This window comes from Megalopta genalis, chromosome 5 (assembly GCF_051020955.1).
Source record: "Megalopta genalis isolate 19385.01 chromosome 5, iyMegGena1_principal, whole genome shotgun sequence".
In the NCBI taxonomy this organism is placed as follows: domain Eukaryota; kingdom Metazoa; phylum Arthropoda; class Insecta; order Hymenoptera; family Halictidae; genus Megalopta; species Megalopta genalis.
In genome coordinates, this window is record NC_135017.1 from 28,774,280 (window position 1) to 28,801,771 (window position 27,492).

Here is a 27,492-nt window from a genome sequence, read left to right on the forward strand (position 1 = left end):
TTCGATATCGAATAAAAAATAGCAAATTCTTTCAAAACAAAATTGTAGTATGAATTAAGATACTCGTTGCCAATCAATTTGACTATCACATAAGACATACACGTACACATACCCACAAAAGTTAAGAGACTTTGCATATCGTTAACATTTAAGTGAAGTTAGATATTTTAATAAATATTCATCTTATTAAATGAAAAGTACAGATTATGGTGAAGCATATAACATGTTGTTTATATTGTAATATTGTTTTATTTGTTCCATGCGACAAAAATAAAAAAGTAAATAAAAATAAATACAGAAATTACAAAATACAAAAATAAAATAAAATAAAAATGAAAAATTAAAAAATTAATATTTTCACAATACAGATGTTAATCTCATGTTAACAAGGTTTATTGCATTCAAAAATATGCATCTGCGTAATATGTTTCTTAATTGTTGTTGGTAAATGTATCTGATGGCACAATTTTTCAATCAAACTAGAAAATTCAATTCTTACCGAGACTATTAAATAAATCAAACTTCATTAAAGTTTGTACAAGGTACAATAATTAAACAGCTATAATTTCTACAATTCTTTGTTATCCATACATCGACAAACAAGTTCATCTAATTCCACGCGAACGTGTTAAACAAAACGTAATACCGATGGAACTCGTGTTCAACATTGTCGAAAATAGATCGAAAACAATCCTCGACTCTCCGCGATCGATACCAGCGTCACGTAACCGTTTCGGGTTTGATATGAACTTGTTTCCCGAATGAAAGAAAAAAGAAAAAGGGAAAAGGGTAGACGGGTAGAGAAAAAGGAGGAGCGCACGCGCGATGGAAAAAGGAGAGGAGGCCGCTACACGAAACGCTGATATCAGACAGCAGTGGTAATAGTAAAAAAGTGGCGCGGAGGATCGGGAGAAGAGAACGAAGCAGGCCAGAAGCTGAGGGCGTAGGACGAAGGACGAAGGACGAAGGACGACGGGGGTTGAGAAGGCGAGCGAGAAGAGGGATGAGAAGCAAGAGAGGGTTGGTTTAGGCTGTTGCAGCGCTGGAGACGGAGAAGAAGGAGAACCTCCGGTAATGAAAAGCGCGATCCGCATACCAAGTAGCAACCTTCAACCTAACCTATATATAAGTCGGTACACTCTTGTATAACGGATAGTAGGTACGAAGTGAGTCGAGTCAGAATCCACATTGCCCGGAGGACCAATCACGTAGAAGAAAACTGCGAGAATTCCTTATTTTTGGTCCGAGCGTCCTGTAACACGCACTCCGAGAGCCGCTATGTGGCATAGGTAATCGTGAACATTGATTTCAATTAAATATCAGGTTGGCGCACGTGATATTCACGACTCTCAAAAGTGAAAAGATTTCGGCTACAAAAACCTGGTCTCATCAAAATCGTTCGATTCTGGATTTGAACGCGTTGTTCACCACGCCACAGACCATAAAAGTTGAACAGAATCGAAACGAATTATTTCATAATATAAGATTAGAAGAGACGAGATTTATTACGGCAATCATCTTTGCTACCTGACTTCCTGCGCACCCTATATATTCTAACAGATTTAGGGGTTCCTTTCCTATACTGTAATCAAAGTTGAGTTTCAGGTTTGATAAAATTATGTATGACCTGGTTCGGTCAAAATCGTTCGATTTTAGCTTTTAACACGTCGTTCATCATGCCAGAGACTATAAAAGATAAAACCGAAACGACTTATTTCATAATATGAAATTAGAAGAGACGAGATTTATTACAGCAATCATCTTTGCCACCTTCTTGCATATCCTGTACATTCTAACAGGTTTCGGTTCTTTTCCTACGCTGTAATCAAAATTGAATTTCAGGTTTGATTAAATTATGTCTAACCTGGTTCGATCGAAATCGTTTGATTTTGGCTTTTAACACGTCGTTTGTCAAGTCAGAGATCATAAAAGATAAAATCGAGACGACTTATTTCATACTATAAGATTAGAAGAGACAAGATTTATTACGGCAATCATCTTTGCTACCTTCTTGCACACCCTGTACATTCTAATTGACTTCGGTTTCTTTCCTACGTTGTAATCAAAATTTAGTTTCAAGTTTGATAACATTATATCTAACCTGGTTTAATCGAATTCGTTTGATAAAAATCATTTAATCTTGGTTTCTAACTTGACTTCAAACGAAATTGTGTCTATCCTTATTCGATCAAAATCGTTTGATTTTGATTTCAAAGTTGATTCGGTCAAAATTGGGTACCGTTTTTGTCAAATAGAAATTTAAGTGATTAATAGACTGAGGATTGGCTATTGATCGAGGGTGCTATTTAAAGTAAAACAGCAAGCAGATTAAGTGTTTAACCTCTTGACATACCATTTTCTTCGCAGTTACTGCGATTGGAAAATTTTTGCTTGCAATAATTTCATAGAAGTGAAAGAAAATTGATGTTTATTGTGCGCCTAAATTTACTTGAATGCTTAAATATAAATGATAAGAGACTAGAATTTTATTCCAATTTTAAAGGACAGAATAACATCTATGCTCAATAAGTTATTGCTAGAAATTTTCATGACGAATTTGTCAAAGTACAGCAAGGGGTTAACAATGTCAATTAGTTTTAGATTATTAAAATGATTAAAGGAAAAAAGAAATTTCTATTTGATTTCTGTTGTTTTTTTTGCGATCAATTTAAGCGATTTTTCATAAAGATTCGCAGTCTAGTAACTAATTTTGGCTTTAATACGTTGACTCCCATGTTGGTCGTATGATTTGTCAAAATCAAAAAATGAATTTACTATTTTTTCACAATTCACAAAATAATTTGCTTAGAAATTTTTGAGGTTGCTGTATTGGCAATTTTAAATCAGATTGATTATTGGAAATCGTACATCGATTTAAATTCTTTAACACTAGATCTGCGATTTTTTCATTCACGATTATTAAAATTATAAAGATACATTTATGGGAAATTTGTTCAACAAATTTGCATCACTGGGCGTAATAAAAGTCGCTAAAAATTGTTTCAACTGTAAACTTGTTATTTTCACGAAGCGACATAAAGTAGCTGCTACTGTAAAATTCGACACTTTCTACAAAGCAATGTTATGAATATCTTTTTTGTTAAACATGATTTTAGGCCTGCAAACGTGTTGCCGTTTTGAGAAGATTAATTTTGTTAGAATCTACTTCAGTACTCATGGTATATTATTGAGATTGACATCATCTTTTTAAAATGCGATAAAAATATTTTGTTATTATGGTAGTAGGAAAAATACTGGTAAAATAAATACACGGATACCTCGATCGACTTCGTAATTAAGCATTCGAAAGATTATGTCGTATACAAAATCATTTCAACCCGACCTTATAAATAGAACGGTCTAATTCTATTGCGAAGTATAATTAGGACTTGGCGACAGGAATGAAACTAATGTAATGGCTAAAGGGTAAGCAGACACAAAAGAGTGACACTAACGCGTCTTGCTTCACAAGAACGCCAACACTAAATTCATTTAGCCTTTCCACCCTTTCTCCTACAATGAATGCTTCAATTAAGAAATTAGTTCAATCTTCTCCGATCGAAGAGTCTCTGTAACCAGACCTGGGCATATTTGAAATATTATTTAAAGTAACATGTTATTTTATTTCATAAATATTTCAATGGCTGTAATCACTTCTGAAATAACGTTATATGAAATATTATTTTAGATAACATGTTATTTTATTTTAGAATTGGTTGGAATAATTATTTGAAATGATCATTTGAGATAATTGTGAAATGTTTCTTAGAAATTATACGGTAATCTAATTATTAGCTACGAGTTTGATTTTATCTGACTTCCTCACTGACTTTTTTGCGAGACAAAAGGATCGATCTGACTACGTTAAATGATTATTCGATAATGAGACGCATTTTTCCGAAGAGTAACATCCCTCTTTCGTCTTCCGCGCCATATGCCTTTAAAAACAAAGCTTCTCAAAGGCAAGTACAGTAATTTCTCCCTAATTCGCGCTCAGACTGCGCACAAAAATGGACAATTTGGCAAAAGGAGATACGATTATTCCCAAATTGTCCATTTTTGTGCGCAATCTTTTGAGCGCGAATTAGAGAGAAATTACTGTAATACTTTCCTTTTTGCATTAGTTCATTCTTATGTAATACAGAGGTACTAAGAATAAGTTATAATTTCATTAACACTAAACCTACCGAGCACTAAAAGCGACGAATTTCTGTTGCTCTGTAAGAACGATAAAACCGAATCTATTTAGATTTCCCATAATTTTTATTATAACGAATACTCGGAACTAACTAATTTCCTATGAAACAGTCACTATAATTTCAGCAATTTTAAAATACAAAATGTAAAACCGGTCATTCCGATCGGCTTGGTAGGTTTAGTGTTAACCCTCGCCGTACCACGTCCGGGTTCTTTCTGACCCAGAAAAATACAGTAAGATAATAGTAATAATAATAGCAATTATGATAATAATAACAATAAAATTCTAGTTTAAAATGTTCCTATGTAAAATGTTCCTAAAAAGGAAAAGTACAGTAAGATAATAATAATAATAATAATAATAATAATAATAATAATAATAATAGCAATTATGATAATAATAACAATAAAATTCTAGTTTAAAATGTTCCTATGTAAAATGTTCCTAAAAAGGAAAAGTACAGTAAGATAATAATAATAATAATAATAATAATAATAATAATAATAATAATAATAATAGCAATTATGATAATAATAACAATAAAATTCTAGTTTAAAATGTTCCTATGCATAAGAACATAATCATGGGGCTCCATGTGAACGCCCAACCGCCGGTACTGCAAGGGTTAAACAACATCCAGTAAGAATTTCGAAACTGATAACAAGTAATATCGAGCATATGTACACGCAACAATCCTGTTAAATAAACCATCCGATTCAAATCATTAATAAATAAATAAACAAAAAGTAACAGATCAAACTCGTCCTATCAACAATAAAGCAAACCACACTTCCTCCACCTCGCTACCCACAATTGAAAAAAAAACCCGAGCAGGAATCGCCCCGAGACACTCTTCCTATTCTATCGGTCACAAAACAACAGGCCCGGCTGCATCTTTAATCAAGCACCTTAACCACCGTCCGCATTGTTCCGGTGTAACGCGATCCAGAGGAACTTCCGATCGGACATTAAATTCCGAGGTAGAGACGGGTGGCGCGATCGTTGCCGCGAGAAATCCATAAATTTTGATGGGCATTAAATAAAATATTAGCGGGTTACGTAAGGGGCGAGGTGCGAGTTTCAGGATCACACACGTCCGAGTCGCCATCGGAGGCCTGGCTCGGAGAGAGCCAACCGGCCTCCCCGGGGAGCTCGGATCGTTAATCGCCCGAACGATTCCCTTTCGCCTCACGTACGGCAATGGGCCGTGGAATCAGCGTAAAAATACAAATTTAATATCAGCCGTGGATCGGTCCGCTGGCCGCGGTCGTAGCGCGAACGGACACGACCGTTCGCGACCGTTGTCGACCGGGCCGAGGTCTTCTACGTGGACTAGAAGCTAAGAGACAACCGGTTGATTAGCACTTCCGGTCGCCCGGAGCGCCGTAAAAACCTCGATACGGAATGTTTGACCGACCGTTGTTCCGAGCGTTCTTTCTTCGTCCGTGCAGTTGCCGATTTACCGGCTATTTGTGCACCTTCGCTGATGGACGTGCGCAGAATTTTTCGGAATGTACTCGGAGACGACCACCGACCGGACTCCTATGCCCGCAACCGCAGGATACCGATTCCGGGCGAGAAAGCACGTCGAAAATGTAGAGCACCATTTTTTTTCAAAGCTTTTCGAAGGGATTGCAGTCGAATTTCCCGTGGGTGCATACGCTGCTAGGCAATGCTAGTGGGAACGGCCGGAAGAGGTCACACGGTTTAGTTAGTCCCAGGGTTGTCAAATTGTTTTGTTGGTCGAATTGGTCATTATTTTGTTGTTTATGTTGTGTTCAATTTTGTATTTTGATTTTGATTTTGTTACGCATTAACAAGCTTTCACTACGATTTCTTTCACCGCTATTTTGGTTAACAGTTCTTTAGATAATTCTTTTAATTAATTATTTAATTAATAATAATTATAATAATATAATAAATATATAATATATTATATAATGATATAATAATAATTATATATAATATAATAATATAATAAATATATAATATATTATATAATAATCTAATAATAATTATATATAATAATTACTAATAAGTAATTCTTTTCGCTAATAGATTCTTAAACAAGAAAGAACATTCATATTTATCGTATGCCAACCCTTATTTCAATGTTTAAATATTAATAATTGAAGAATGGAATTTTATATCGATGTAGAAGACATGAATAACAATCGTATCTAGTGGGAGAAATTGTTTCTGAAATATTTTGTAAGCTAGAGCAGTGGAGCCGATTACTGTGGGGCGACCAATTTCTGTGTCTTTGATTTATTTTCAGACACAATGAATTTTATATTTATCGAATAAAATGTATAACATTTTTCATTCTTTATTTTGTTTATTTTTGAATTAAATATAATATAAATTTGAATTAAATATAAAATTAATTACGCCAAATCAAATTACTATAATTATATATTATAGTATATTATAATTAGGCATACAAAGCCACAGCAATTGGTCACTTTTACAGTAATCGGCTCCACTAGCCTACATTGGATTAGGATTGACTTTGACTATCTTTAAATTTCAAGACATAAGTAGTTTAGATTAATATACGTAGATATCAGAATTTACAACAAAAACATTTACATTGATAACAACAACGAGTAGGTGAAACACAAAACAGTGACGAAGAATTTTGCAATTTCATTATATTATTTAGAACTTGTCAAATTTGTTCGAGATGGAAATAAATGTTTTTGCAGTTCCTGTTTCTTGCAACTAATGCACATTCTTATTTTGCATAAAGATCTGCAGACATGACGTGGAACTTTCTTCGATGAAATTAATTCTTCCCTTCAAATCGTAATAAAATTGCGTTCTCTTATTATCAATATTCAAGCACTCAAATAAATGTAAACACACAGTAAACACAATTTTTCTTGTGTGTAAATATAATCGAAAAAGTCGTAATTATTGTAACCGAGAAGAAAGTTTCGTAGAGAGAGTTTAATTTTGGAATTACCATAATTATCAGCAGTCTTGTAATGTCCTCAGTGAGGGGGCAGCCGAATGTAAAGGGTTAACTTCCAAGCACTTTGAGAAACTCGTCGAAGAGCAGCCAATATAATTGATCCGTTTCAGCGGTTCGCAAAAAGGAGCAAACACAACCAGAAAACCATCAGTGTCGGCAGAACTATCGCCGTTTCATATCTTGAGCCACCCCCTTTTAATCGGATCAATCGGAATTTCTCTTTAGAGCGAGAGATGTAAATGTAAAGAGAAACAGAGAAGAATAGGAAGAGAATGAGAGAAAGATAGAGAGAAAGACAGATATAGAGAGAAGAAGACAGAAAGCAGACAAAGAGAAAGAAAAAATAGGGAAAAATTAAGACAAATAGAGAGAAGAAGATAGAAATAGAGTAAAAGATAGAAAGAGCTAAAAAGAGAAAAAATGGAGAAAACAATGGAGGAAAATATGAAAAGAGAAGAAGACGGAAAGTAGAAGTAGACAGAAAATAGACAAAAATAGAGAAGAAGAGTGTAAAGTAAAGGAAAATAGAGAAAAATAGAACAAAACAGAAAGAGAAGACAGTAAAGGATGGAGCTAAGAGAGAGAGGGAAATAGAAAGAAAAATAAAGAAAAACGTAAGGAATGAAAAAAATAAAAAGGCAGAGTTAAAAAGAAAAAAGAGTAGAAAGAAAAATAGAGAAACATATAAGGAGTGAAGAAAATAAAAAGACAGAACTAAAAAGAGAGAACAATAGAAATCAGAATAGAGAAAAATGTAAGGAATGAAGAAAACAAAGAGGCAGATTTAAAAAGAGAAAAATAAAAAGAAAGATATAAAAAGATATAAGAAATAGAGATAAAAAGACACAGAGCTAAAAAGAGAAAAAAATAGAAAGAAAAATAGAAAGAAAAATAGGGAAAAATAGGGGGAAATAGGGGAAAATAGGGGAAAATGAAGAAAAGAGGAAAGTGGGAAGAGTGAAAGCCAAGGACAGAAAAGAAAGATCCATAATGTCGAACACTTTGTCGAAGCGCAGTCGTTTCCTCCGTTCCGCCGGTTAAAGGGTCGTATCGGAAAGGAGCGGAGGCAGAAAGATGTAATGTCGAGTGCATGAAATTATCCCCCCGAGTGTTGTAGATCGGCGAAACCGAGAGGCGCCGCGGATTGTTCCGTGTCTTGACGGGACTTTGAATACGTTAAAACGTAGCGAAGAACGAACGAAGGAACGAACGGCTGTAAGAGGCTAGCGGGTAACGCGCGAGGGTTGCTCCCGGCAGCTTACCTTTTGTTAGGGTAAAAATATCGTGTCGCGAGCCATACGTCTTCCCGACAGGCGAAATAAGCGCGGGGACAATTGGAAGTTCCGACGCCGACTGTTTGTTCCAGCCGGTTTTTCTCCCGTTCCTGTCGCTTCTGAGTTAGTGCCGGGACTTTGCTAATTCACTCGTTACCGATGCCGTTTCGACTACGTTTCAATGTCGACTGGTGTCATATCGCTGACGTTCTTTCTTCGGAGATAACGGCCAACGTTTCGCGCGCAACCTTGAGCATCTTCATAAATTATTCAAGCGAGTTTATTATTGTTAGAACCGCCGGCGGTTATGGAAATTCGAATTTTTACGGGCGAATTGTGAAGAACTGCAATCGAGGAGAATTTTTCGTTCGGTGGTGATTTGTTTGCGGACACGGTTGAACTTCCGATTTTACGGTTTTTAGGAATTATGGTTACTTATTATATTACGGTGACATGTTATGAATAGACTTTAGTAAATTGTGATGATTAGACCGTGGATATGTAAGCAAAATAAAAATTTTCTGCGTCAATTGATACTTTTCCGTTATTCTCATTTGTCCACTGGTTTTATCGTAGTTATTTGCTTTTGTCACAAGTGCATAAAATCCAATAATATATATTCCAACAATATTTGTATGTTATATAATCCAACAATATTTGTATGTTAATCATCAATTGACACATTAAACTCATGAGTAGACTGCGGATTTTTATGCAAATTAAAAATTGCCCGCATCGATTGCAAGACAAGTGGGCCAACAACAATAATATTCTTTCTTCCTTAAATAACTTTAATAAGGTATAATTAACATATTAAAATGTTTAGTTTCTTTGAATGTTTCCGCTATTCTATGTTTCACCTATATACATTCTTCTCATAAATGCATAAAATCCGCAATCTAATCATAAATGACTTCAATATTGTAGTTCTATTCTATTTTAGCCAAGTGTACAATAAAATAGCTGGATTAAGTTGGATTGGTTCAATATTGTAATTCCATTTTATTTTTTAGAAAATGTTTAATTTTCCATGTTTTCATTATTTTATTTATTATTATTTATTTTATTATTTTAAGTAGTAGGTTGGATTAGATTAACACGCCCTTTTGCACTTTTTATTTAGTATCTATCATGACCACAATATATCAGTCATTGTTTTTCAAATAATCGTACCAGTTAAGGGCTAAATTTCCAATTTTCAAGGAGTTTATTTGATATCTCTGTTTTATATGGAGCTCTATAGAACATTGAAATAGAGAGATTTTATCTGTTCTCAATTCGATGACTCCATTTCATGACTGACAGATAAATAAATAACATTGCGAATTGCATCGTTGAAAATGCAGTTGCGAGATAAGATAAAATTGAAGTAAAACCTGTTCCATTGTCTGCAAATGACAGAATGATATTCTATCAATTGTTTCTCACAACGGAGAGAAAAATGTGGCAAATTGTCAAGTGGAACACAAAATGTGACAAATAGTGTTTCAAAAATGTACAATCAACTAATACCAGTGCCAATATTTTTCCAATAAATCGTTACTATAGCTATTTACTCATTCAGAAATATAATTTGCCTTTCATCTGCATAGATTCAGTTTAGATACTATCTTGGAATCATCGCGTTTTTTTCTTCTTCTACATAGTAAGAATTTTGTAATAAAATAGGATGTATACTAATTGGTGCGAATTTAATCAAATTCTTAGATTTCAATATTTCGAAAGGATTTTAAAGGTGGAAAAAGAAACGTAGAAACGAAGGGCGACGCGAGAGACGGCTGCGGACCAGTTATTCTAATCGCGTAGCAGAAAAAATGAGCAACGTTGACGTGGAAATATCGTATGGTTGGGCGGTCCACGTTTTCCCCGACAAAGGCGGGCTGGGCCAGACCAATCGGAAGTCCTGATAACAAACCTGCCACCTGCTTCACCTCGAGCTACTTCTCTCCTTAAGTCCATAAAGCGGAGAACCGGCGCGAGCCGAGCTTGCCGAGAGATTTACTTTATATGCAAATGAAAGACGGATATGTTGGAAATAGGGGGATGCGATGGCGTTTAACCGAAACACGATATCGACAAGTGTCATCTGTCAAACGTACCCTCTAATCTGACCCCTTCTTACCCTCTCCGTTCGGTCCTTCCGGGAAACTCAAGTCGATGGAGTCATTGCTTCGACGACTTCATAAATACTGCCTTTCTAATCGATGAAGAAACTTGTCGAATTTGTCTATGTAAATGTAGGGTGATACCGCCAATTACCGTGCTTCATGTTTATTTTCTGTAAAGCTAATGGAAAAGCTTAAGATAATACTCTAAACGATTGAAAATCAATATTCAGTAAAATAAATCGTTCTAGATAAGATATCACACTGTTAACTGTATTAATAAAACGTATGAAAATTACGAAAAAAATAAAACAGTGATTATTTGTCGGAATTTTTGTTTTTAGAGGAATGAAGGACAGTAATTGAGGCACAGTAACTGAAGCACAGTATTTAAAAAAAGGAGCATAATAATTGAGGCAGAGTAACTGATTTTTGTACATCATAGGCACACAGTAATTGACTCCAGAACTTTTTCTCTTTCTCCTAATATTGAAAGAAGATTTGATATTTATGTCGTGGAAAGATTTATATCGACAAAATTCTGGAGACTGCTGACAGAGCACAATAATTGGCTCCTCTAACATAGATGTACAGAGGTTTGAAAGTGTAAAACCACTTTCTTCTTTCGTGGAAGAAAATGAAAGTAAAAGTAATGTATCATTTTATGTGTAAGTGACGTGAAGTTTTAGAGCTTCTCAAAATGTTGAAGTTTTTGATGAATTTATTTTAGGACGTTAATATTGGGAATTGTTTTAATCAGTTAGAACATATTTTGATCATTTCAATGAGCTACAATTTGACTGGTGAATGATGGAACTGCTTCAGTCGAGTAAAAGTCATTTGGATATTTTGTAAGGAATTAACACATCATCACACTACGTGGTACCCAACTGTGTCTCCCATGGCAGAAATATCGTTATGAAAAAAAGGAAATAATTCGTCAAAAGAGAAATAAATTGAAACGATAACATCAAATAAATTGCAAATAGTAAAACTAACTATTTAAGAAATATTGTGCAGAGGGTTAAAAATTCATTGCATATATTTCTAATGATATTAATATCATTTAGACAGCGTATCATGTACACCAAAGTGGCGAATAATTTTAATATTTTATCAAAGACTTCAAATCAAAAGATATTCTATATTTTATCTTATGACAACTTCATTTCAAATTCCACAATATCAAAACCTCTGCTATGAGAAGAATTTAAGAAATATATGTCCTCTTTCTCAATAGAAAAGACAGGAATTATCTTAGATATTATATTATATTATATTATATTATATTATATTATATTATATTATATTATATTATATTAGAAATTTAAGAAATATATGTCCTTTCTCAACAGAAAAGACAGGAATTATCTTAGATATAATATTATATTATATTAGATTAGAAATTTAGGAAATATATGTCCTTTCTGAATAGAAAAGACAGGAATTGTCTTAGATATAATATTATATTATATTAGATATAATTGTTGATTGATCGAGAAAGTTTACAAAAATTCATATTTCCCATAACAAGGACAAATAAAAACGAAATTCAATTTTAAAAGAAAATATGATTTGCGACACGCTTCTACCAGTAGAAAAAGGGATAAAAAGATAAAAGAAAGCAGGTCTCGGAAGAAGTTTCCTGCCGCGTGGCAGAAGTCGAACCAATAAACATGATTCGCCTTATAATCTCGCCTTCCTCGGAACAGCCATATCCCCAGAGCCCTTCCACTCACCCAATCTAAGCGGGGAAATGGTTTTATGCACACAAGCGATACCCACGGGAACCGTTATCCTATCCAAGGACGTTGAATAATTACTAGCAGCTATCTAACCGATTGAAAATCAAGGATGCCGTGGGAATATCGGTTAAACGATTTACCGTGGTTTTCGAATCGGGAATCGCGGATGATGAAACGCGAATCGAATTATATTGATGGTTCGACGGTGGTTGCCAACAGGTGCGTTCGCAACCAATAACATTTGATTATATCAAGATTGAAACACTATAGAAATGAAGAAGGAAAAGTGTCCTCAATTCATTATAAAACAATGGTACTAAAAGTATTAGGCTTCGTTAGACTGAACGAAATATCAAGGAATCAGGACATTAGATGAATTTATTGTAAAAATATTCTCTTACGTGTTTTTCAATTTATTGAAAGCGTCAAATAGAGAAATATTTATTGTAATTTATGATTAATTGGCTAAATAGGTGAAGTAGCAAGCAACCAAGAGATTAGAAGAATTTAAAAATATTCTTGCATTCTTCTGAATTTATTAAAAGCATCAAATGGAGAAATATTTCCAACAATTTATAATGAAAATGGCTAAATAGATGAAACATCGAGCAACCAAGAAATTAGAAGAATTAAAAAATATTCCTACATTCTTCTCAATTCATTAAAAGCATAAAATGGAGAAATATTTCCAATAATTTTTATAATGAAAATGGCTAAATAGATGAAACATCGAGCAACCAAGAAATTAGAAGAATTTAAAAATATTCCTACATTCTTCTGAATTTAAAAGCATCAAATGGAGAAATATTTACAAATAATTTTTATAATGAAAATGGCTAAATAGATGAAACGTCGAGCAACCAAGAAATTAGAAGAATTTAAAAATATTCTTGCATTCTTCTGAATTTAAAAGCATCAAATGGAGAAATATTTACAAATAATTTATAATGAAAATGGCTAAATAGATGAAACATCGAGCAACCAAGAAATTAGAAAAATTTAAAAATATTCTTACATTCTTCTCAATTCATTAAAAGCATCAAATAGAGAAATATTTATGACACGATAATAATGGCTAAATATATAAATGACCAGAAATCGAGACATTAGAAGAATTTAAAAATATTCTCGTCAATTTATTAAAACTATCAAAGAGAAAGAAAGACATTTTCATTTAACTTATGTGCCGTACAACTGATTCAGAAGATTTTTATTTGGCGTAAAGAGCAGCAGTTATCATTTATCACTTTCGTCTAAGATGAGCTTTGCAACTATAATTTTATAATATTATTCAATCGCACATCGAGGAGGGGAAATATTCTTTCAGTAAAATCACATTTATAGAGTCACAAAAAGTTGAATAGCTTCAATAATTAAAATTACGAGGTGTATTAAAATTTTGCACAAGTTATACTTGTCTCATTTTTACAACACGATAAACAACAAAGGTACTAACGAAAGTAATAACGGGAAAGTTACGTAATTCTATGTGATATTACTCCATTTCTTCAAATATAATTACAAGACACAATACTTTTCAAATCGTGCAAAGACAAAGTGAAAATATTGCACAAAACCAACGCTAAAAAAGAATAATATTTCTCATTGTTTATTTATTGAAAGTACTAACGAAAGTAATAACGGGAAAGTTACGTAATTCTATGCAATATTACTCCATTTCTTCAAGACATAATACTTCAAATCGTGCAAGGACAAAGCGAAAATATTGCACAAAACCATAGCCAAAAAATAATAATATTTCTCATTGTTTATTCGTACGCGATTAAAACAAACTTTCCGACAGAGTTAATACGGAATCAGCCACGAAAATGATCCCAAGGTAATTCCATCCTCGTTCCCATCATTAGCTATCTAATACCTGCCGACGAAACATTCTCACCAATCGGAGGAAGGAAAACGCAAGAAGGTAGTTTCATTGGCATATATCTAACATCCAAATGGTTTTGATGCGTGAAGATGGTCCGAAGCAATCTCGTCCGTGGCTCGACAGAGTGGAAAGAGAGAAAACGAAGAGAGCGAGAACGACGTAGACGCTGTAATAGGTATCGTAGCAGTGAAATAAGGGAGAAAAGGCATGATCAAAGCATGAAAGGGACGAAAAGGACCGAGTGTGCAGCCGAGAATAGGCATTATCCGAGCCAAGACGTAGAGAGCACGATGCAAAACGCTTCGCCGGGTCGTCATTTACTGGACCTTGCCCATGGATTCTTTCCTTCGGTCGATTCTCGATGTTTCTAATCGTCACGTATAATAAACGAATAGTGTATACATATGAGCCGTTTATTTTGAAAGTGGCATAAGTCACCTTACCGTAATGAAAAGTGGTGATTTTTTAATGTTTATACGAAATTATTTATACTGAGAAAAATATCAGTATCCTGAGATACTAAATACTAGTAAATCTTCTCGAAAGTTAGCATCCATATTTTTAAACGTGTTAAAACGCAAACCCTTAAATATATCGACTTAAAAACAAAGTGACTTATGCCACTTTCAAAATAAACGGCTCATATGTACACTGCGATTCAAGAAAATCAGTTCGTTCTATCACTAATTTATGGATAATGTACTTGTTTGATGTTGTTTAAAAAATATCAGTTCACTGTATAAATAACTTAATTTCCTAATTTTAATTTACAGTGGAAGATAAGGATGGACAACATACATGTTCATTGTCCCTTAAAAAATCAGTTCATTGTATAAGTAATTTATGGCCAAACTACGTGTTCGCTGTGGTTAAAAACATCAGTTTCTAATACCAATTTACACTGAAAAATATTGACATCCATATCGAAATAATTTGTTTTTAAACTTGATTTATAGCGTACTTAAGTTTTGTTTACATGGTAAAATTTTCATGCTTATTTCAGGATAGAACTTCATATAATTTTAATTTTCATGTGACATTGTGATTTTGTTTGTAATAAGTGTAGTCAAATTATCATGAAGTTATTTATAATTTGGTATTTCAAAAATTTATATTACTACAAACTATGGCAATATTATAAAATAGTATTATGACATATATTTTAATATATAACATATAATATAGCAGTAATTATATATTACATATTTAATATTATATATAATTATTATATTATATTATATTATATTATATATTTATATTTTATTATAATATTATTATATAATTATAATATTATATATTATAATTATATATTTAATATATAATATAGCAGTTATATTTTAATATAACAACAAGTTACCAGTTTTTGATGCTAATTGTATTATTGGATACGTTTATATTTATTTTGTATTGAATATTAAAAATTTGCGACATTAAATATAAAATATAAATGTGAACTTATGTGTACGCAACTAGTTAACTATAAAAAATGGGATTAAATATGAACACTGTGATAATACGATCATATAGTTAAGTTAAAATACATTGTGTATCGTCGTAGGTCAACTTTTATAGAATAACAAATTTCAATATTGCAAGTGCGATCAAATAAACAGTCAACGAATTTGCGTTTCCCGCCATGGAATGCCAGATGTTCATGAAATAAAACTATTACGACATATTTCCACTGCCTTGGCGAAATCACTTTCGACGCTTTTCATGGCAGCACTGAAAAACTTTATCGTCGAACCATTTTCCACGATTACCGGTCTCACTCGTTCCCGCGATACTTACAACGCATCATTGACTGAATCGAATAGTATACTAAAACTGGTCATTCCGCAATAGTGTCAAACGACTTCATGCGTTTGGGAATGCTTGGCTTGAAATTATGTTGATTTCGTCTCGTATTCTATAAAGCAATTGCAACGAACGTTCTTCAAATTTTGTTTCGATATTAACAAAGTCAATAGACTTGCAGTACCTAGCATTTCTGAACCTTTCCTTTACGAACTGATATAAAAAATATAATCTGAGGAGATGCTTATGCAACACTATTTATTGTAAAGATCATTTCATGTAATAATGCTATTTAGAAAATCGTTCTATTAATTTCAAGTTTCTACAACGAATATACTAATGAAAAAAATAAGTTCTACCACCAGTTCAATTTTTAAAATATAATCTGTGGAAATAAATAATTGCATAATGATCCACAATCTAGTTATAACTTTTGATACGTAACAAATATGAGAAACATTTCAAGCAAAATTTGTTAAATTATTTAGTACGTATTTAGTGCGTATTTATTATTATTATTATTAATTATTATTATATTTAAATTATTATAATAAAATATATTATTTTATTATAATAATTAAATATTATAATTAAATATATATTATATAATACAATAAATATTATAAATAAATAATAAAATAATTATAATAATTAAATATATTATTTTATTATAATAAAATAATAAATTATTACAATTATTATTATTTAGTATTAATTAATTTTATGTGTATTTAATATTTATTTTTTTAGTATGATTCATATAAACATATAATAGTACAATAATCCCTCCAAAATCTTTGAGAACAGAAAATTGAAATTTTCTCTATTATGTCATACATAAATAAATCTGTCTAAACTACACAATTCTCTCTCAAAAAAAAACTGTTACACTAATATTATACTTCTTCATATCACGATCAGTAGATGATACATTGTCCACTATTGTCCATTTATTATATTTTCCCTTTCGTAATTAATACGACAGATAAGGTCTCCTCGATCGAATACTTTTGGCCAGACGTAATAATAGAGAGGATTCCATCTTACCTGACAACTGATGTCCTGTTTCTCGGACAGTAGCCTAGCGACGTGACGAACCGATGAAGCTACCTCGGATGTGGCACCAGCCTGGAGGGCGACGTTCAAAACTGCGAGGGTATCCTTATCCCTTCGCAACGCGCCTTGTAGCTCTGCCAAACGAATACTAAACTGTTGGACGGCTTGTAGAGCGCACAATTGTTGATTGCCCCTGCAAAGATAAACAAACCACGATTCAAGGTAATGAACGGACTAATTCGTTTAATGAACCGACTATGCAAATTGTTGGATCATTACGGTGGAAATAAGAATTTTGGTACTTAAACAGTTGGCCTGCTGCGTCATTCGTGCCATCGCTCGTGCAAGAACATTTAGTTTTAGGGTTACGCAATATTATGTGTGCCAGATTCGATTCTGTTTCAAAAAGTGGAAAGCACTTCTTTTGCTGTTGGAATAGTGAATACGCCTTTGATTTTGTTCCAAGTTTTAGTAGTTTTGTTCGACGTATTCTATTTAATATGTATTTATTATATCATCCTCAAATAAATATGGAAGACTTGTTTTTTAATAAATGTCTAGCTGGTTGCAATTAATAATAGTCATAACAGAGCCATACATTTTTATACATCAGCAGTATCGTTGTTAAATTAAAGCAGAGAGCAGGCATTGTATAGAAGTTGATTTTGATGCATAATTTATAATCTACTGATGCTTACCATAACGGAGCTATATACTTCCATAATATATTGTATATAATCGTATGTTCAAGTTATAGTCGATAATAAAGGTTAGTCAATAAATCAAGGCAGCCAACGTAGTTTTTGTTCCAAGTATTTCACTTTTATGTTTACGCAATAGCGAGTGTTAGCATATTACTTTTGGTAAACAAATTAATCTTGAACAAGCAAATTACTTTCGAATCAATAAATTACTTTAATTTCTCGAAAATTTTAGAAACGATAACTATACTGCGGATTTTATGCATTCATCAATGCATAATTAAAAAATAATATTGCATTATTTCCAACTCAATAAAACCATTAAAGAGAGAAATATATCGCGGTAGTTTCTGTATCTTGAGATTAATGTAGATAATTTTTATTTTGCACAAAAATCGGCAGTTCATTGATAAGGAAATAAAAAGAACAAATTGTTTATAATTTGATTCACTAAAATGGCATATGACTGCACGATTAACGCATGCATATGTCATAAATATAGATAAATTTTCCTATAAGTATTCAAGGTTTGTTAAATTTCGATTATGACATATAAATAAATAAAAGAAACACTATAATAAAACCATTAAAGAGAGGAATGTATCGGTAGTTTCTGTATCTTGAGATTAATGCAGATAATTTTTATTTTGCACAAAAATCGGCAGTTCATTGATAAGGAAATAAAAAGAACAAATTGTTTATAATTTGATTCACTAAAATGGCATATGACTGCACGATTAACGCATGCATATGTCATAAATATAGATAAATTTTCCTATAAGTATCCAAGATTTGTTAAATTTCGATTATGACATATAAGTAAATAAAAGAAACGCTACAAATATTAGTGAATAACATGAAATAAGTATTAAAAAAAATAGATTGACTTCCCAAGATCAACTTAAACATTAAAAATCGTCTGACATTATTAAATTTCATGTAAAATACCGATGCTAAAAATAAGAAAATAATTTCAATTGCTTCAGTATTTGATCGAGTCTTTTTAAAAAGTATGAAGCAGTTACACACAGCATCGGATTAGAGATTGCATCTCTACGTGTGACGTGGAACTCTATCAAATAGATTCAAGGCGCTCGACAAACATTAGTTACTCCCCATTCTCGGAATCGGTGACGAAATTGAATGGAAAAATCGCGACGCGAGTCAACATAATAAAAAGTGGAACGAAGGCGAAGCCTCTCGGTAAACAGGGAGACGTCGAATTATTAGTAGGCTCGTCCGATGGCATTATCGGCAAATAGAAACACTTTATCCATGGACAATCATAGCATCCCCATATGTGTACGCAATTGTCGTGTGACTATTCCGCAATCTTTTCAAGCGATCGGGAATGCTTAATGAAAAAATTGATTTAACTCGGTAAACAAATTTAAATATTAGATAGTCTTCGTTCGGTGAAAAATTACGAATTAATTCACGAATTTTGATAACAGTTCCATTGTCAGTTATTATTATTATTTATACTGTACTATAAACGATATATGAGCTGAAAATTGTATCAACATATCGATAAAATTTAAATTATACAGAAACTCCCTTTAATGATAAATCTTTCTCTTATCTAAGACAGAGAGAGAGAGAGAGAGAGAGAGAGAGAGAGAGAAATACGTATTTCGTTGTTTAGTGACATTTGTTACAAAGATGTGCAACCTAATTATTAAATAAGGCTCACCTTAAGTTATTAAGTAATTTTATATTATTTGTATATTTTTAATATTGAATTAGGACATGGAATTTTTTAATCTGGGAAGAATGAGATATTGAATATCATTATAGAAACTGTAAAATTGGACTGTGCATGTTTTGTACAATAAAAAATTTCTGATACAACATGTAATTAACTAAAACATTTCATCAGTTCCATGAACTAAGATTGGTAAACTCTGAAAATGTATTTTATTCCTTTCATTAATAATAAATATGAAATCTCTTTCAAAATATATGTCAATCTTACAATAATGGCGAAAATCTTTTAAAGTAAATAATCTAATGTAATTAACAAAAAATATTTCAGCAATTCCATGGACTGGGATGAATAAACTCCTAAAGTGTATTTTATTCCTTGTGTTAATAATAAATATACAATCACTCTGAAAATATATTTCAACTTTACAATAATAGTAAAACTCTCCTGACTAAAAAATGTATCATGCGTGGAAGTATACTTCTGTAGAGTAAGAATCACGTGTCCATATCAACGATAGGAATTTCGAGGGAGCTTTCGACAAGCAGGATCCTTGTAAAACCCCAGTGGGTCAATGGTAAATCCCTATGCATGGGTTAGACCCCTATCAGACAGGGGAATCAAGTACTCATACGGCAATTAAAATCTGACCGCCTGCTACATGGTTTTTGCTCCTAACTTCGTGTCCATTTTATGCCTGATCTGATAAACAAATATTGACTTGAACATACGATTATACAATATATTATGGAAGTATATAGCTCCGTTATGGTAAGCATCAGTAGATTATAAATTATGCATTAAAACAAACTTCTATACAATGCCTGCTCTCTGCTTTAATTTAACAACGATACTGCTGATGTATAAAAATGTGTGGCTCTGTTATGACTATTATTAATTATTATAATTACAACTAGCTAGGCATTTATTAAAAGACAAGTCTTCCATATTTACTTGAGGATTTTATAATAAATACATATTAAATAGAAACAATACCACTAACGTATAAAAATGTGTAATTGTGTTACGACTATTATTTAAGCGTAACCAGACAAATTTGAATAAAAAGCTTGCTTTCGACGTTTATTTAAAGATGACATAATGAATGCAAATTGAATAGAAACAATATTTCTAATGTATAAAAATTTGTGGCTTCGTTATAGCTATTATTAGTTGCAACTATACATTACACACCACAGTTTTTAAAAAAAAGCTTGCCTTCCAAACTTATTCGATGATGATGTGTAATAAATGACCCAGAATATAAATACAGTTATTTAACTACCTAGTTTCTGACAATTAATCGAAATTTTCACATGTTTCATTAAAGTTTGTAAAAAAATTAACGTGTCTAAAAGAAATCACTTAACAAATATATTAGAAAAGATTGTTAAATAAAATTGTAAATGATCCTAAGCATACTAAGTAATACTTTTGCTAAAATGATCGGCTGTTCGAGTGTCTGTCGAGTTGCTACGAATTGCGATCAACCAGATTTTTATAAAATGTCTGCTATCCACATTGATTTGAAACTGATATGAAGAATGCGTAGTAAATAGAAATAATACTGTTAACGTAAAAAAATACTGTAGCTTTGCTACGACGATTATTAATCGCAGCCAACTAGATTCTTGTAAAAAGCCTACTTTCCACATTTATTTGAGAATAATATAATACAGTAATTTCCCCGTAATTCGCGCTCAGATTGGGCACAAAAATGGACAATTTGGAAAGAGGAGATATTATACTTTTATAGTTGTTGACAATCGGTAAGTATAAAAACGAGCCGCAGAGCTCGAATAATCGTATCTCCTTTTCCAAAATTGTCCATTTTTGTGCGCAGTCTGAGCGCGAATTAGAAAGAAATTACTGTAATCGCATAAATAATAGAAACAATACCGCTAAAGCCTGTTAGAAAATCGTTTCCTTCCGACGGACGTTTTAGAAATAGCCGAGATTAAACGGTCGATCCCGGCTAAAACTAGTAATCCCGTGACACGGGTCGAAATCCCGAAAGGTTCGAGCCCTCGGTGCCGATGTCGACGGTGTCCACGGGTTCCCGGTGTTTGCTCTGGAGGCTTCATTGCCTCTCATAATATTTGCCGAACGTCACACGCCGGCCAGAGAACGGTCAGTCAATGATCCTAAACCACCTATTCCACGCGGCTCGGACCTCGATAAACATACGCTTGTTGTCGGGAAGAGAAACCGAACGCGGATGAGAATCCAGATTATTATTAACTCCTGATCATCAATTTTGTCCTCGAGCTGTCACCGACTATTCGATCCACCAAAATGTCTCATCTATGAGTTATTATTACACTGCGAAACTTTATGCGTTATGGCATGTGCACGTTTTTAAAATGCGAGAGAAGCTGTAAATTGGCAAGATCTAATAGCATTTTTGTATCATTTCCACGATAAGTGATCTCTTAGTTGGTTAAGGAAACTGTCTTTTAATTCTAATTGTTGCACAAAGATCCGCAGTCTAGTTTTATTATTAGCTAAAAGTTAAGTTTCCATAGTACAAGCTATCAAAAGTAGACCAAAATGATTTTGTGTGAATACTGTATAAGAGGTCTAAGTGTATACTGTATAAGACGATACTTTTTAATTAATAACAAGAATTTCGTGTCTCTATCCTCACTGTATATTATGTTCTGTTATAAATGTAAGTGTTCAACATTTTTGTCGCGTTTACACGGAGCATGTTGCATTAGAATTGCATGTATTGATTTATACAGATCTATATAATAAGTAATAAAAATGTAATAACAGATTTATGAAAATTTCGACAAAAAACCAAAGTTGAAAGATTGTACATTGATATAAAATTGTACACAATAGAGACTAAGAATTTTGTGATTGAAAGGGTACAAAGACGATCAATGGATTCGAAAAATACAATATGATCATTAAATGATTATTCAAATGACAAATATAACTTTTTTTAATCATGGTCCTTTAAACTGAACAAAAGTATTTTATGTACCGAATAAGTGTCAACATCTTCATCGAAATAATGAAGATATCATTTGAATAATACTTGGAAAAACTGAATAGCGTACGCTTTTCTTGATATGCTTATTATTTAATTTTTTATAAGCATTTAAAGTTGATTTTTTGGGTTGAGAACAGCTGTTTTTTCTACAAAACACGGCCATTTCTACGATTATTAAAATTTTAAAGAACTCTTATGCCACGTTTTAGATAATACTTTCTAGTTCATAAATAAACAAAATTTGTTTAATTCAAATGTCCCAGTGCTTGCCAACTATGACGATCAACAATCTATGTTCTACGAGAAGGAGTTTCGGAACCAACAAGTAACTTTGCCATTTTGTACGATTTTTACTATTAAAAAATTCGAAAACGAAGCTGAAACTTACATTTATATTCTCGCAGAAAGACTAAATCTTCTATTTAGCAATTATCTATGAAGAAATGCCCAAACTGTATCTATTTCTTAACGCCTCACGGTGATGCCCCGACTTAATAATAAGGAAAAGATACCAGTTGTTCTATTTGAGCCATTTATTTTGAAAGTGGCATAAGTCACTTTGTTTTTAAGTCGATATATTTAAGGGTTTGCGTTTTAACACGTTTAAAAATATGGATGCTAACTTTCGAGAAGATTTACGTGTATTTGTTATCTCAGGATACTGATATTTTTCTCAGTATAAATAATTTCATATAAACATTAAAAAATCACCACTTTTCATTACGGTAAAGTGACTTATACCACTTTCAAAATAAACGGCTCATTTAACTCTAGAAAGATAACCATATGACAACGTACGTAAAAGATAACCATACGCTTCAGAGGCGCATGCTTTTCTAAGGCGTCAATTTTATACTAACAATGGATATTTATTTAAGTTAATCTAGTCATTTTAAAGGTTTGGCATTATTGTAAAAATAAAATGCATTTATATTATATTTTTTTATATTTTAAGTAATTTTAAACTTAAATCACTAGACCTCTATGAAAAATTAACAAAAATCAACAGTCTTCGCAGGCGCCTCTGCGACGTAGGTTATCTTTCTCGGGTTAATGATACTTACTTTTGGAAAGTCTCGTCCCAGGTACGGTACAAATCCGCCACGCCATCCTTCAGGGTGGTGAAGGTCAACGACGCCATGTTATCGTGATCGGTGATCAGTCTGTGCGTCGAGACGTTCAACGCCAGCATCGCGGTCTTGCGATCCCTCAACGAAGCCAGTTCGGCCTAGAACATTAAATATACATTTTTAGTGGTTGCCTTCTTCGGCTAACTCAAACGGATTGCCCCGTTCTTGAGGCGGAGGGTGCGGGTGATGTATAAACTGGTCGCGCAGCAGTAGACCAAAGGAAGTGAAGCGTGTGTGTGTGTGAGTGTGTGTTTGTGTCTTGCAACGAGAACCAAGGATATTTATCTTTCGGCTAAATGATCCCGTAATATGGTTAATACACCACGAATTGTCTGCATTTATAATACAAATAACTGCTATGCGGTGCCTCAAAACTAACTATTCTTGTTTTTTTTTTTACAGCGCGAAAACATTAAAAGAATTTGTATTCGAAGACCCAAGAATATCGAAGTCATTGAGAACATCAATTTGCAACAGCATATCTCATCATTTTTATACAATCGATTTTATACAACTACGGTTTATGGATCAATATTTGTTCGTCGTTGCTTAAAATTCTTATTTACTTTAGTTACTATTTTTATATATTTATTCAGCAAAACAATCGGTACAATTTAATTACGTTAAAGACTGGCATGGCCATTTTTGACTATTTATGATCAAATAAAAAAATCATTCAGAATAGGCATAGTCGTTCTATTAATATTTATTGTTTGACCTGAGTAATATGTTTATACAAAACAATCGGTACAATTTAATTACGTTAAAGACTGACATGGCCATTTTTGACTATTTATGATCAAATAAAAAAATCATTCACAATAGGCATAATCGTTCTATTAATATTTATTGTTTGACTGGAGTAATATGTTTATACGATGAAACATGTTAGAATAACTGTAAAGAGAAAGTAAAAATGCGATTGGACTATTGCAGATGTTATACAGGGTGTCCCAAAAATGTCTCGCAATCCGGAAATGGCGGGTTCCTCAGATCATTTGAAGCAGCTTCTTCCTTTACATAAATTTTCTCCGAGACACCGTTAACGAGTTATTAACGAAAAACAGTGACCAATAAGAATCGAGTACGGCTGACGCGAGGCGGCCCAGCCAACCAGCGCACGAAGCCCAGTTCCGCTCATTGGCTCGGTCGCCTCGCGCCAGCTGAGCTCGCCTCTCATTGGTCACTGTTTTTCGTTAATAACTCGTTAACGGTGCCTCGGAGAAAATTGTTGTAAAGGAAGAAGTTGCTTCGAATGACCCGAGGAATCCGCCGCTTTCGGATTGCGAGACATTTTTGGGACACCCTGCAGATTCATGTCATAAATGCATGCAGATCCCCAGTTTCATTATAGTGCCGCGGTTTAAAAATCTGCATATGTCATAAATGCATAAAAAAGCGCAGTATGATTATAATAACATTAGGAAGCTTTTGATGCAGTTTAAAGATCTGAACATACTATAAATTCCTGTTATAAATGCGTAAAAATCCGCAGTCAGATTATAGCAACGAAGTCTGCATACGCCGTAAATGCATAAAAACTGTAGAATAATTATAATTATAGCAATGTTCGATACATTTTGTAGCAATTTCGAAATCCACACACGCTGCAGCTGCACAAAGACCCGCAGCATAATTATAGCAACGATAAATATACCCTGTGTCGCAGCTGAAAAATCTGCGAATTCCATAAAAGCGCGAAAAAGTTTAATCACAGCGACGAGACTAAATTATGACACGGTTCGTCGTCTGCTATCAAGAAGCATCGAACTCTCCAGGCCGGGATGGCCCCGCGGCCATGTTCATATGTGACCCAGCGCGACGACATCGACCGGAGAAAGCCAGACGGGCCGGGTCATCGGTACAGAAATAAACGTGCGTTTATCAGGAAAAGCATAACTGAACTATAAGGGTTGTAAGAGCGCAAGGTAGACGATGGAGTAACCACGTCACGTTGTCACGTCCCCGTCGTGCTACTACAGGAGGCGACCGACGAGGGCCGCATAAATAAACCCGGGTTTACGACGGCGACGCAGGGCGTAAGAGAACGAAAACGAGAGCCCCCGTTGGTTCTTCCTCTTTCTTCCTCCATCCCCCCCTGACTCGGCTTCTTCTTCTTGTTCTTCTTCTTCTTCTTCCCTCTTCTTCTTCACCCCTCCGCGAGTCATTTCTCTCCGCTCATCGCGTGACGAGAACGAGAGCTCGAGAAAGCTCGTAAAAGCTCGTCCTTGCGGTCATCGCGGGACCGTCTTCGTCTCTTACCCAACCCAGCCGAGTCCTCCGCGATGCCTCCGAGTAATTCTTCCCGGCGAAACGAAATTTACTACGGAATTTACTACTGTTTCCCGCTTGCATTTATATTGTACACCGATCTGAAACCCGCGCGGACCGGATCCACGCTCGCATTCCGCGACGACGGCGGCGTCCGTCTTCTAATCACACGGCTGAATTGAATGTTTCGGACGGTTGGGAAAGAAAGAGCGAAGTTTAGGTGACTTTCTGTTCTATCATAAATATTTGGTCCATGGAGAATCGATCATTTTCATGAACGAACGACGGATCTTCATGCAGAATAAAAATTTGATGCATCGATTGCACGAAACGAGGACTGGATCGATATTTATTCTCTTGCAAATTAATAATAAACTCCTAAATAACGTGACGAAAGTGTTAAATTCGTCTAATAGTGTCATTTTTCTGTGTTTCATCTACTCGTTTTTGTTATAATATTTATTCTCTTGCAAATTAATAATAAACTCCTAAATAACATGACGAAATTGTTAAATTCGTCTCTAATAGTGTCATTTTTCTGTGCTTCATCTACTCGTTTTTGTTATAATATTTATTCTCTTGCAAATTAATAATAAACTCCTAAATAACATGACGAAATTGTTAAATTCGTCTCTAATAGTGTCATTTTTCTGTGCTTCATCTACTCGTTTTTGTTATAATATTTATTCTCTTGCAAATTAATAATAAACTCCTAAATAACATGACGAAATTGTTAAATTCGTCTAATAGTGTCATTTTTCTGTGTTTCATCTACTCGTTTTTGTTATAATATATATTCTCTTGCAAATTAATAATAAACTCCTAAATAACATGACGAAATTGTTAAATTCGTCTCTAATAGTGTCATTTTTCTGTATTTCATCTACTCGTTTTTGTTATAATATTTATTCTCTTGCAAATTAATAATAAACTCCTAAATAACATGACGAAATTGTTAAATTCGTCTAATAGTGTCATTTTTCTGTGTTTCATCTATTCGTTTTTGTTATAAATGCGTACAATTTGTTGTTTATTCATAATTACACCATTTGCGATGTTTACGATTACTATCAGCTTTCTTTCTGAATTATTCGGAGGAAACTTTTGAAGATACATGGTGTGTACCAGACCTGGGCACACTTTGGATGATATTTTTTGAGATATTATTTCAATGTTATTTTATTTCATAATTCTTCTTCTAACGTCGCATAATTATCCTGATAATGAGCAACGTTTTCTTGAAGAATAACACCCCTATTCCATCTTCCGCGCCAGTCGAAGGATTATTTTCTTTTTTATTTTCGCGACAATATTAGAAGAAAAAGTTATGCTCGAAGCAAATTCATGTAACGATTTCTTCAAACGAAGTCTTTTTATTGCATACTATTTTTAGAATTATTAGTTTTATCATATTCGAAATAAAAAATAACGAAATAATTCATTATTTGAAATTGTTATTTCAAATGGTTCGATATTATTTTTATTTCCGAACAACTGCGTTGAAAATAACGATTTGGAATGAATTATTTTAAATAGTTATTTCTTACTTTCATTTCGAATAAAATTTGCCCAAATCTGGTGTGGATTTATTAGTGTAACAAGAATTCAGTTATTAAAGATTGAGTAATAGGTGATGATTTAAAT

General features: G+C 33.3%; 1 protein-coding gene across 3 annotated transcripts in view; it reads right to left on the reverse strand.

Moving 5' to 3' along the window:
• Positions 1 to 27,492, reverse strand: part of LOC117222485 (uncharacterized) — a 364,434-nt gene that overhangs the window by 17,429 nt on the left and 319,513 nt on the right. For all 3 annotated transcript variants that reach the window (XM_076522259.1, XM_076522260.1, XM_076522258.1), the window contains exons 18-19: positions 23,512 to 23,675; positions 17,032 to 17,233 (exon numbers count right to left, since the gene is read on the reverse strand). In XM_076522259.1, coding sequence (XP_076378374.1) covers positions 17,032 to 17,233; positions 23,512 to 23,675 — 366 coding nt within the window. The remainder of the gene's footprint in view (positions 1 to 17,031; positions 17,234 to 23,511; positions 23,676 to 27,492) is intronic.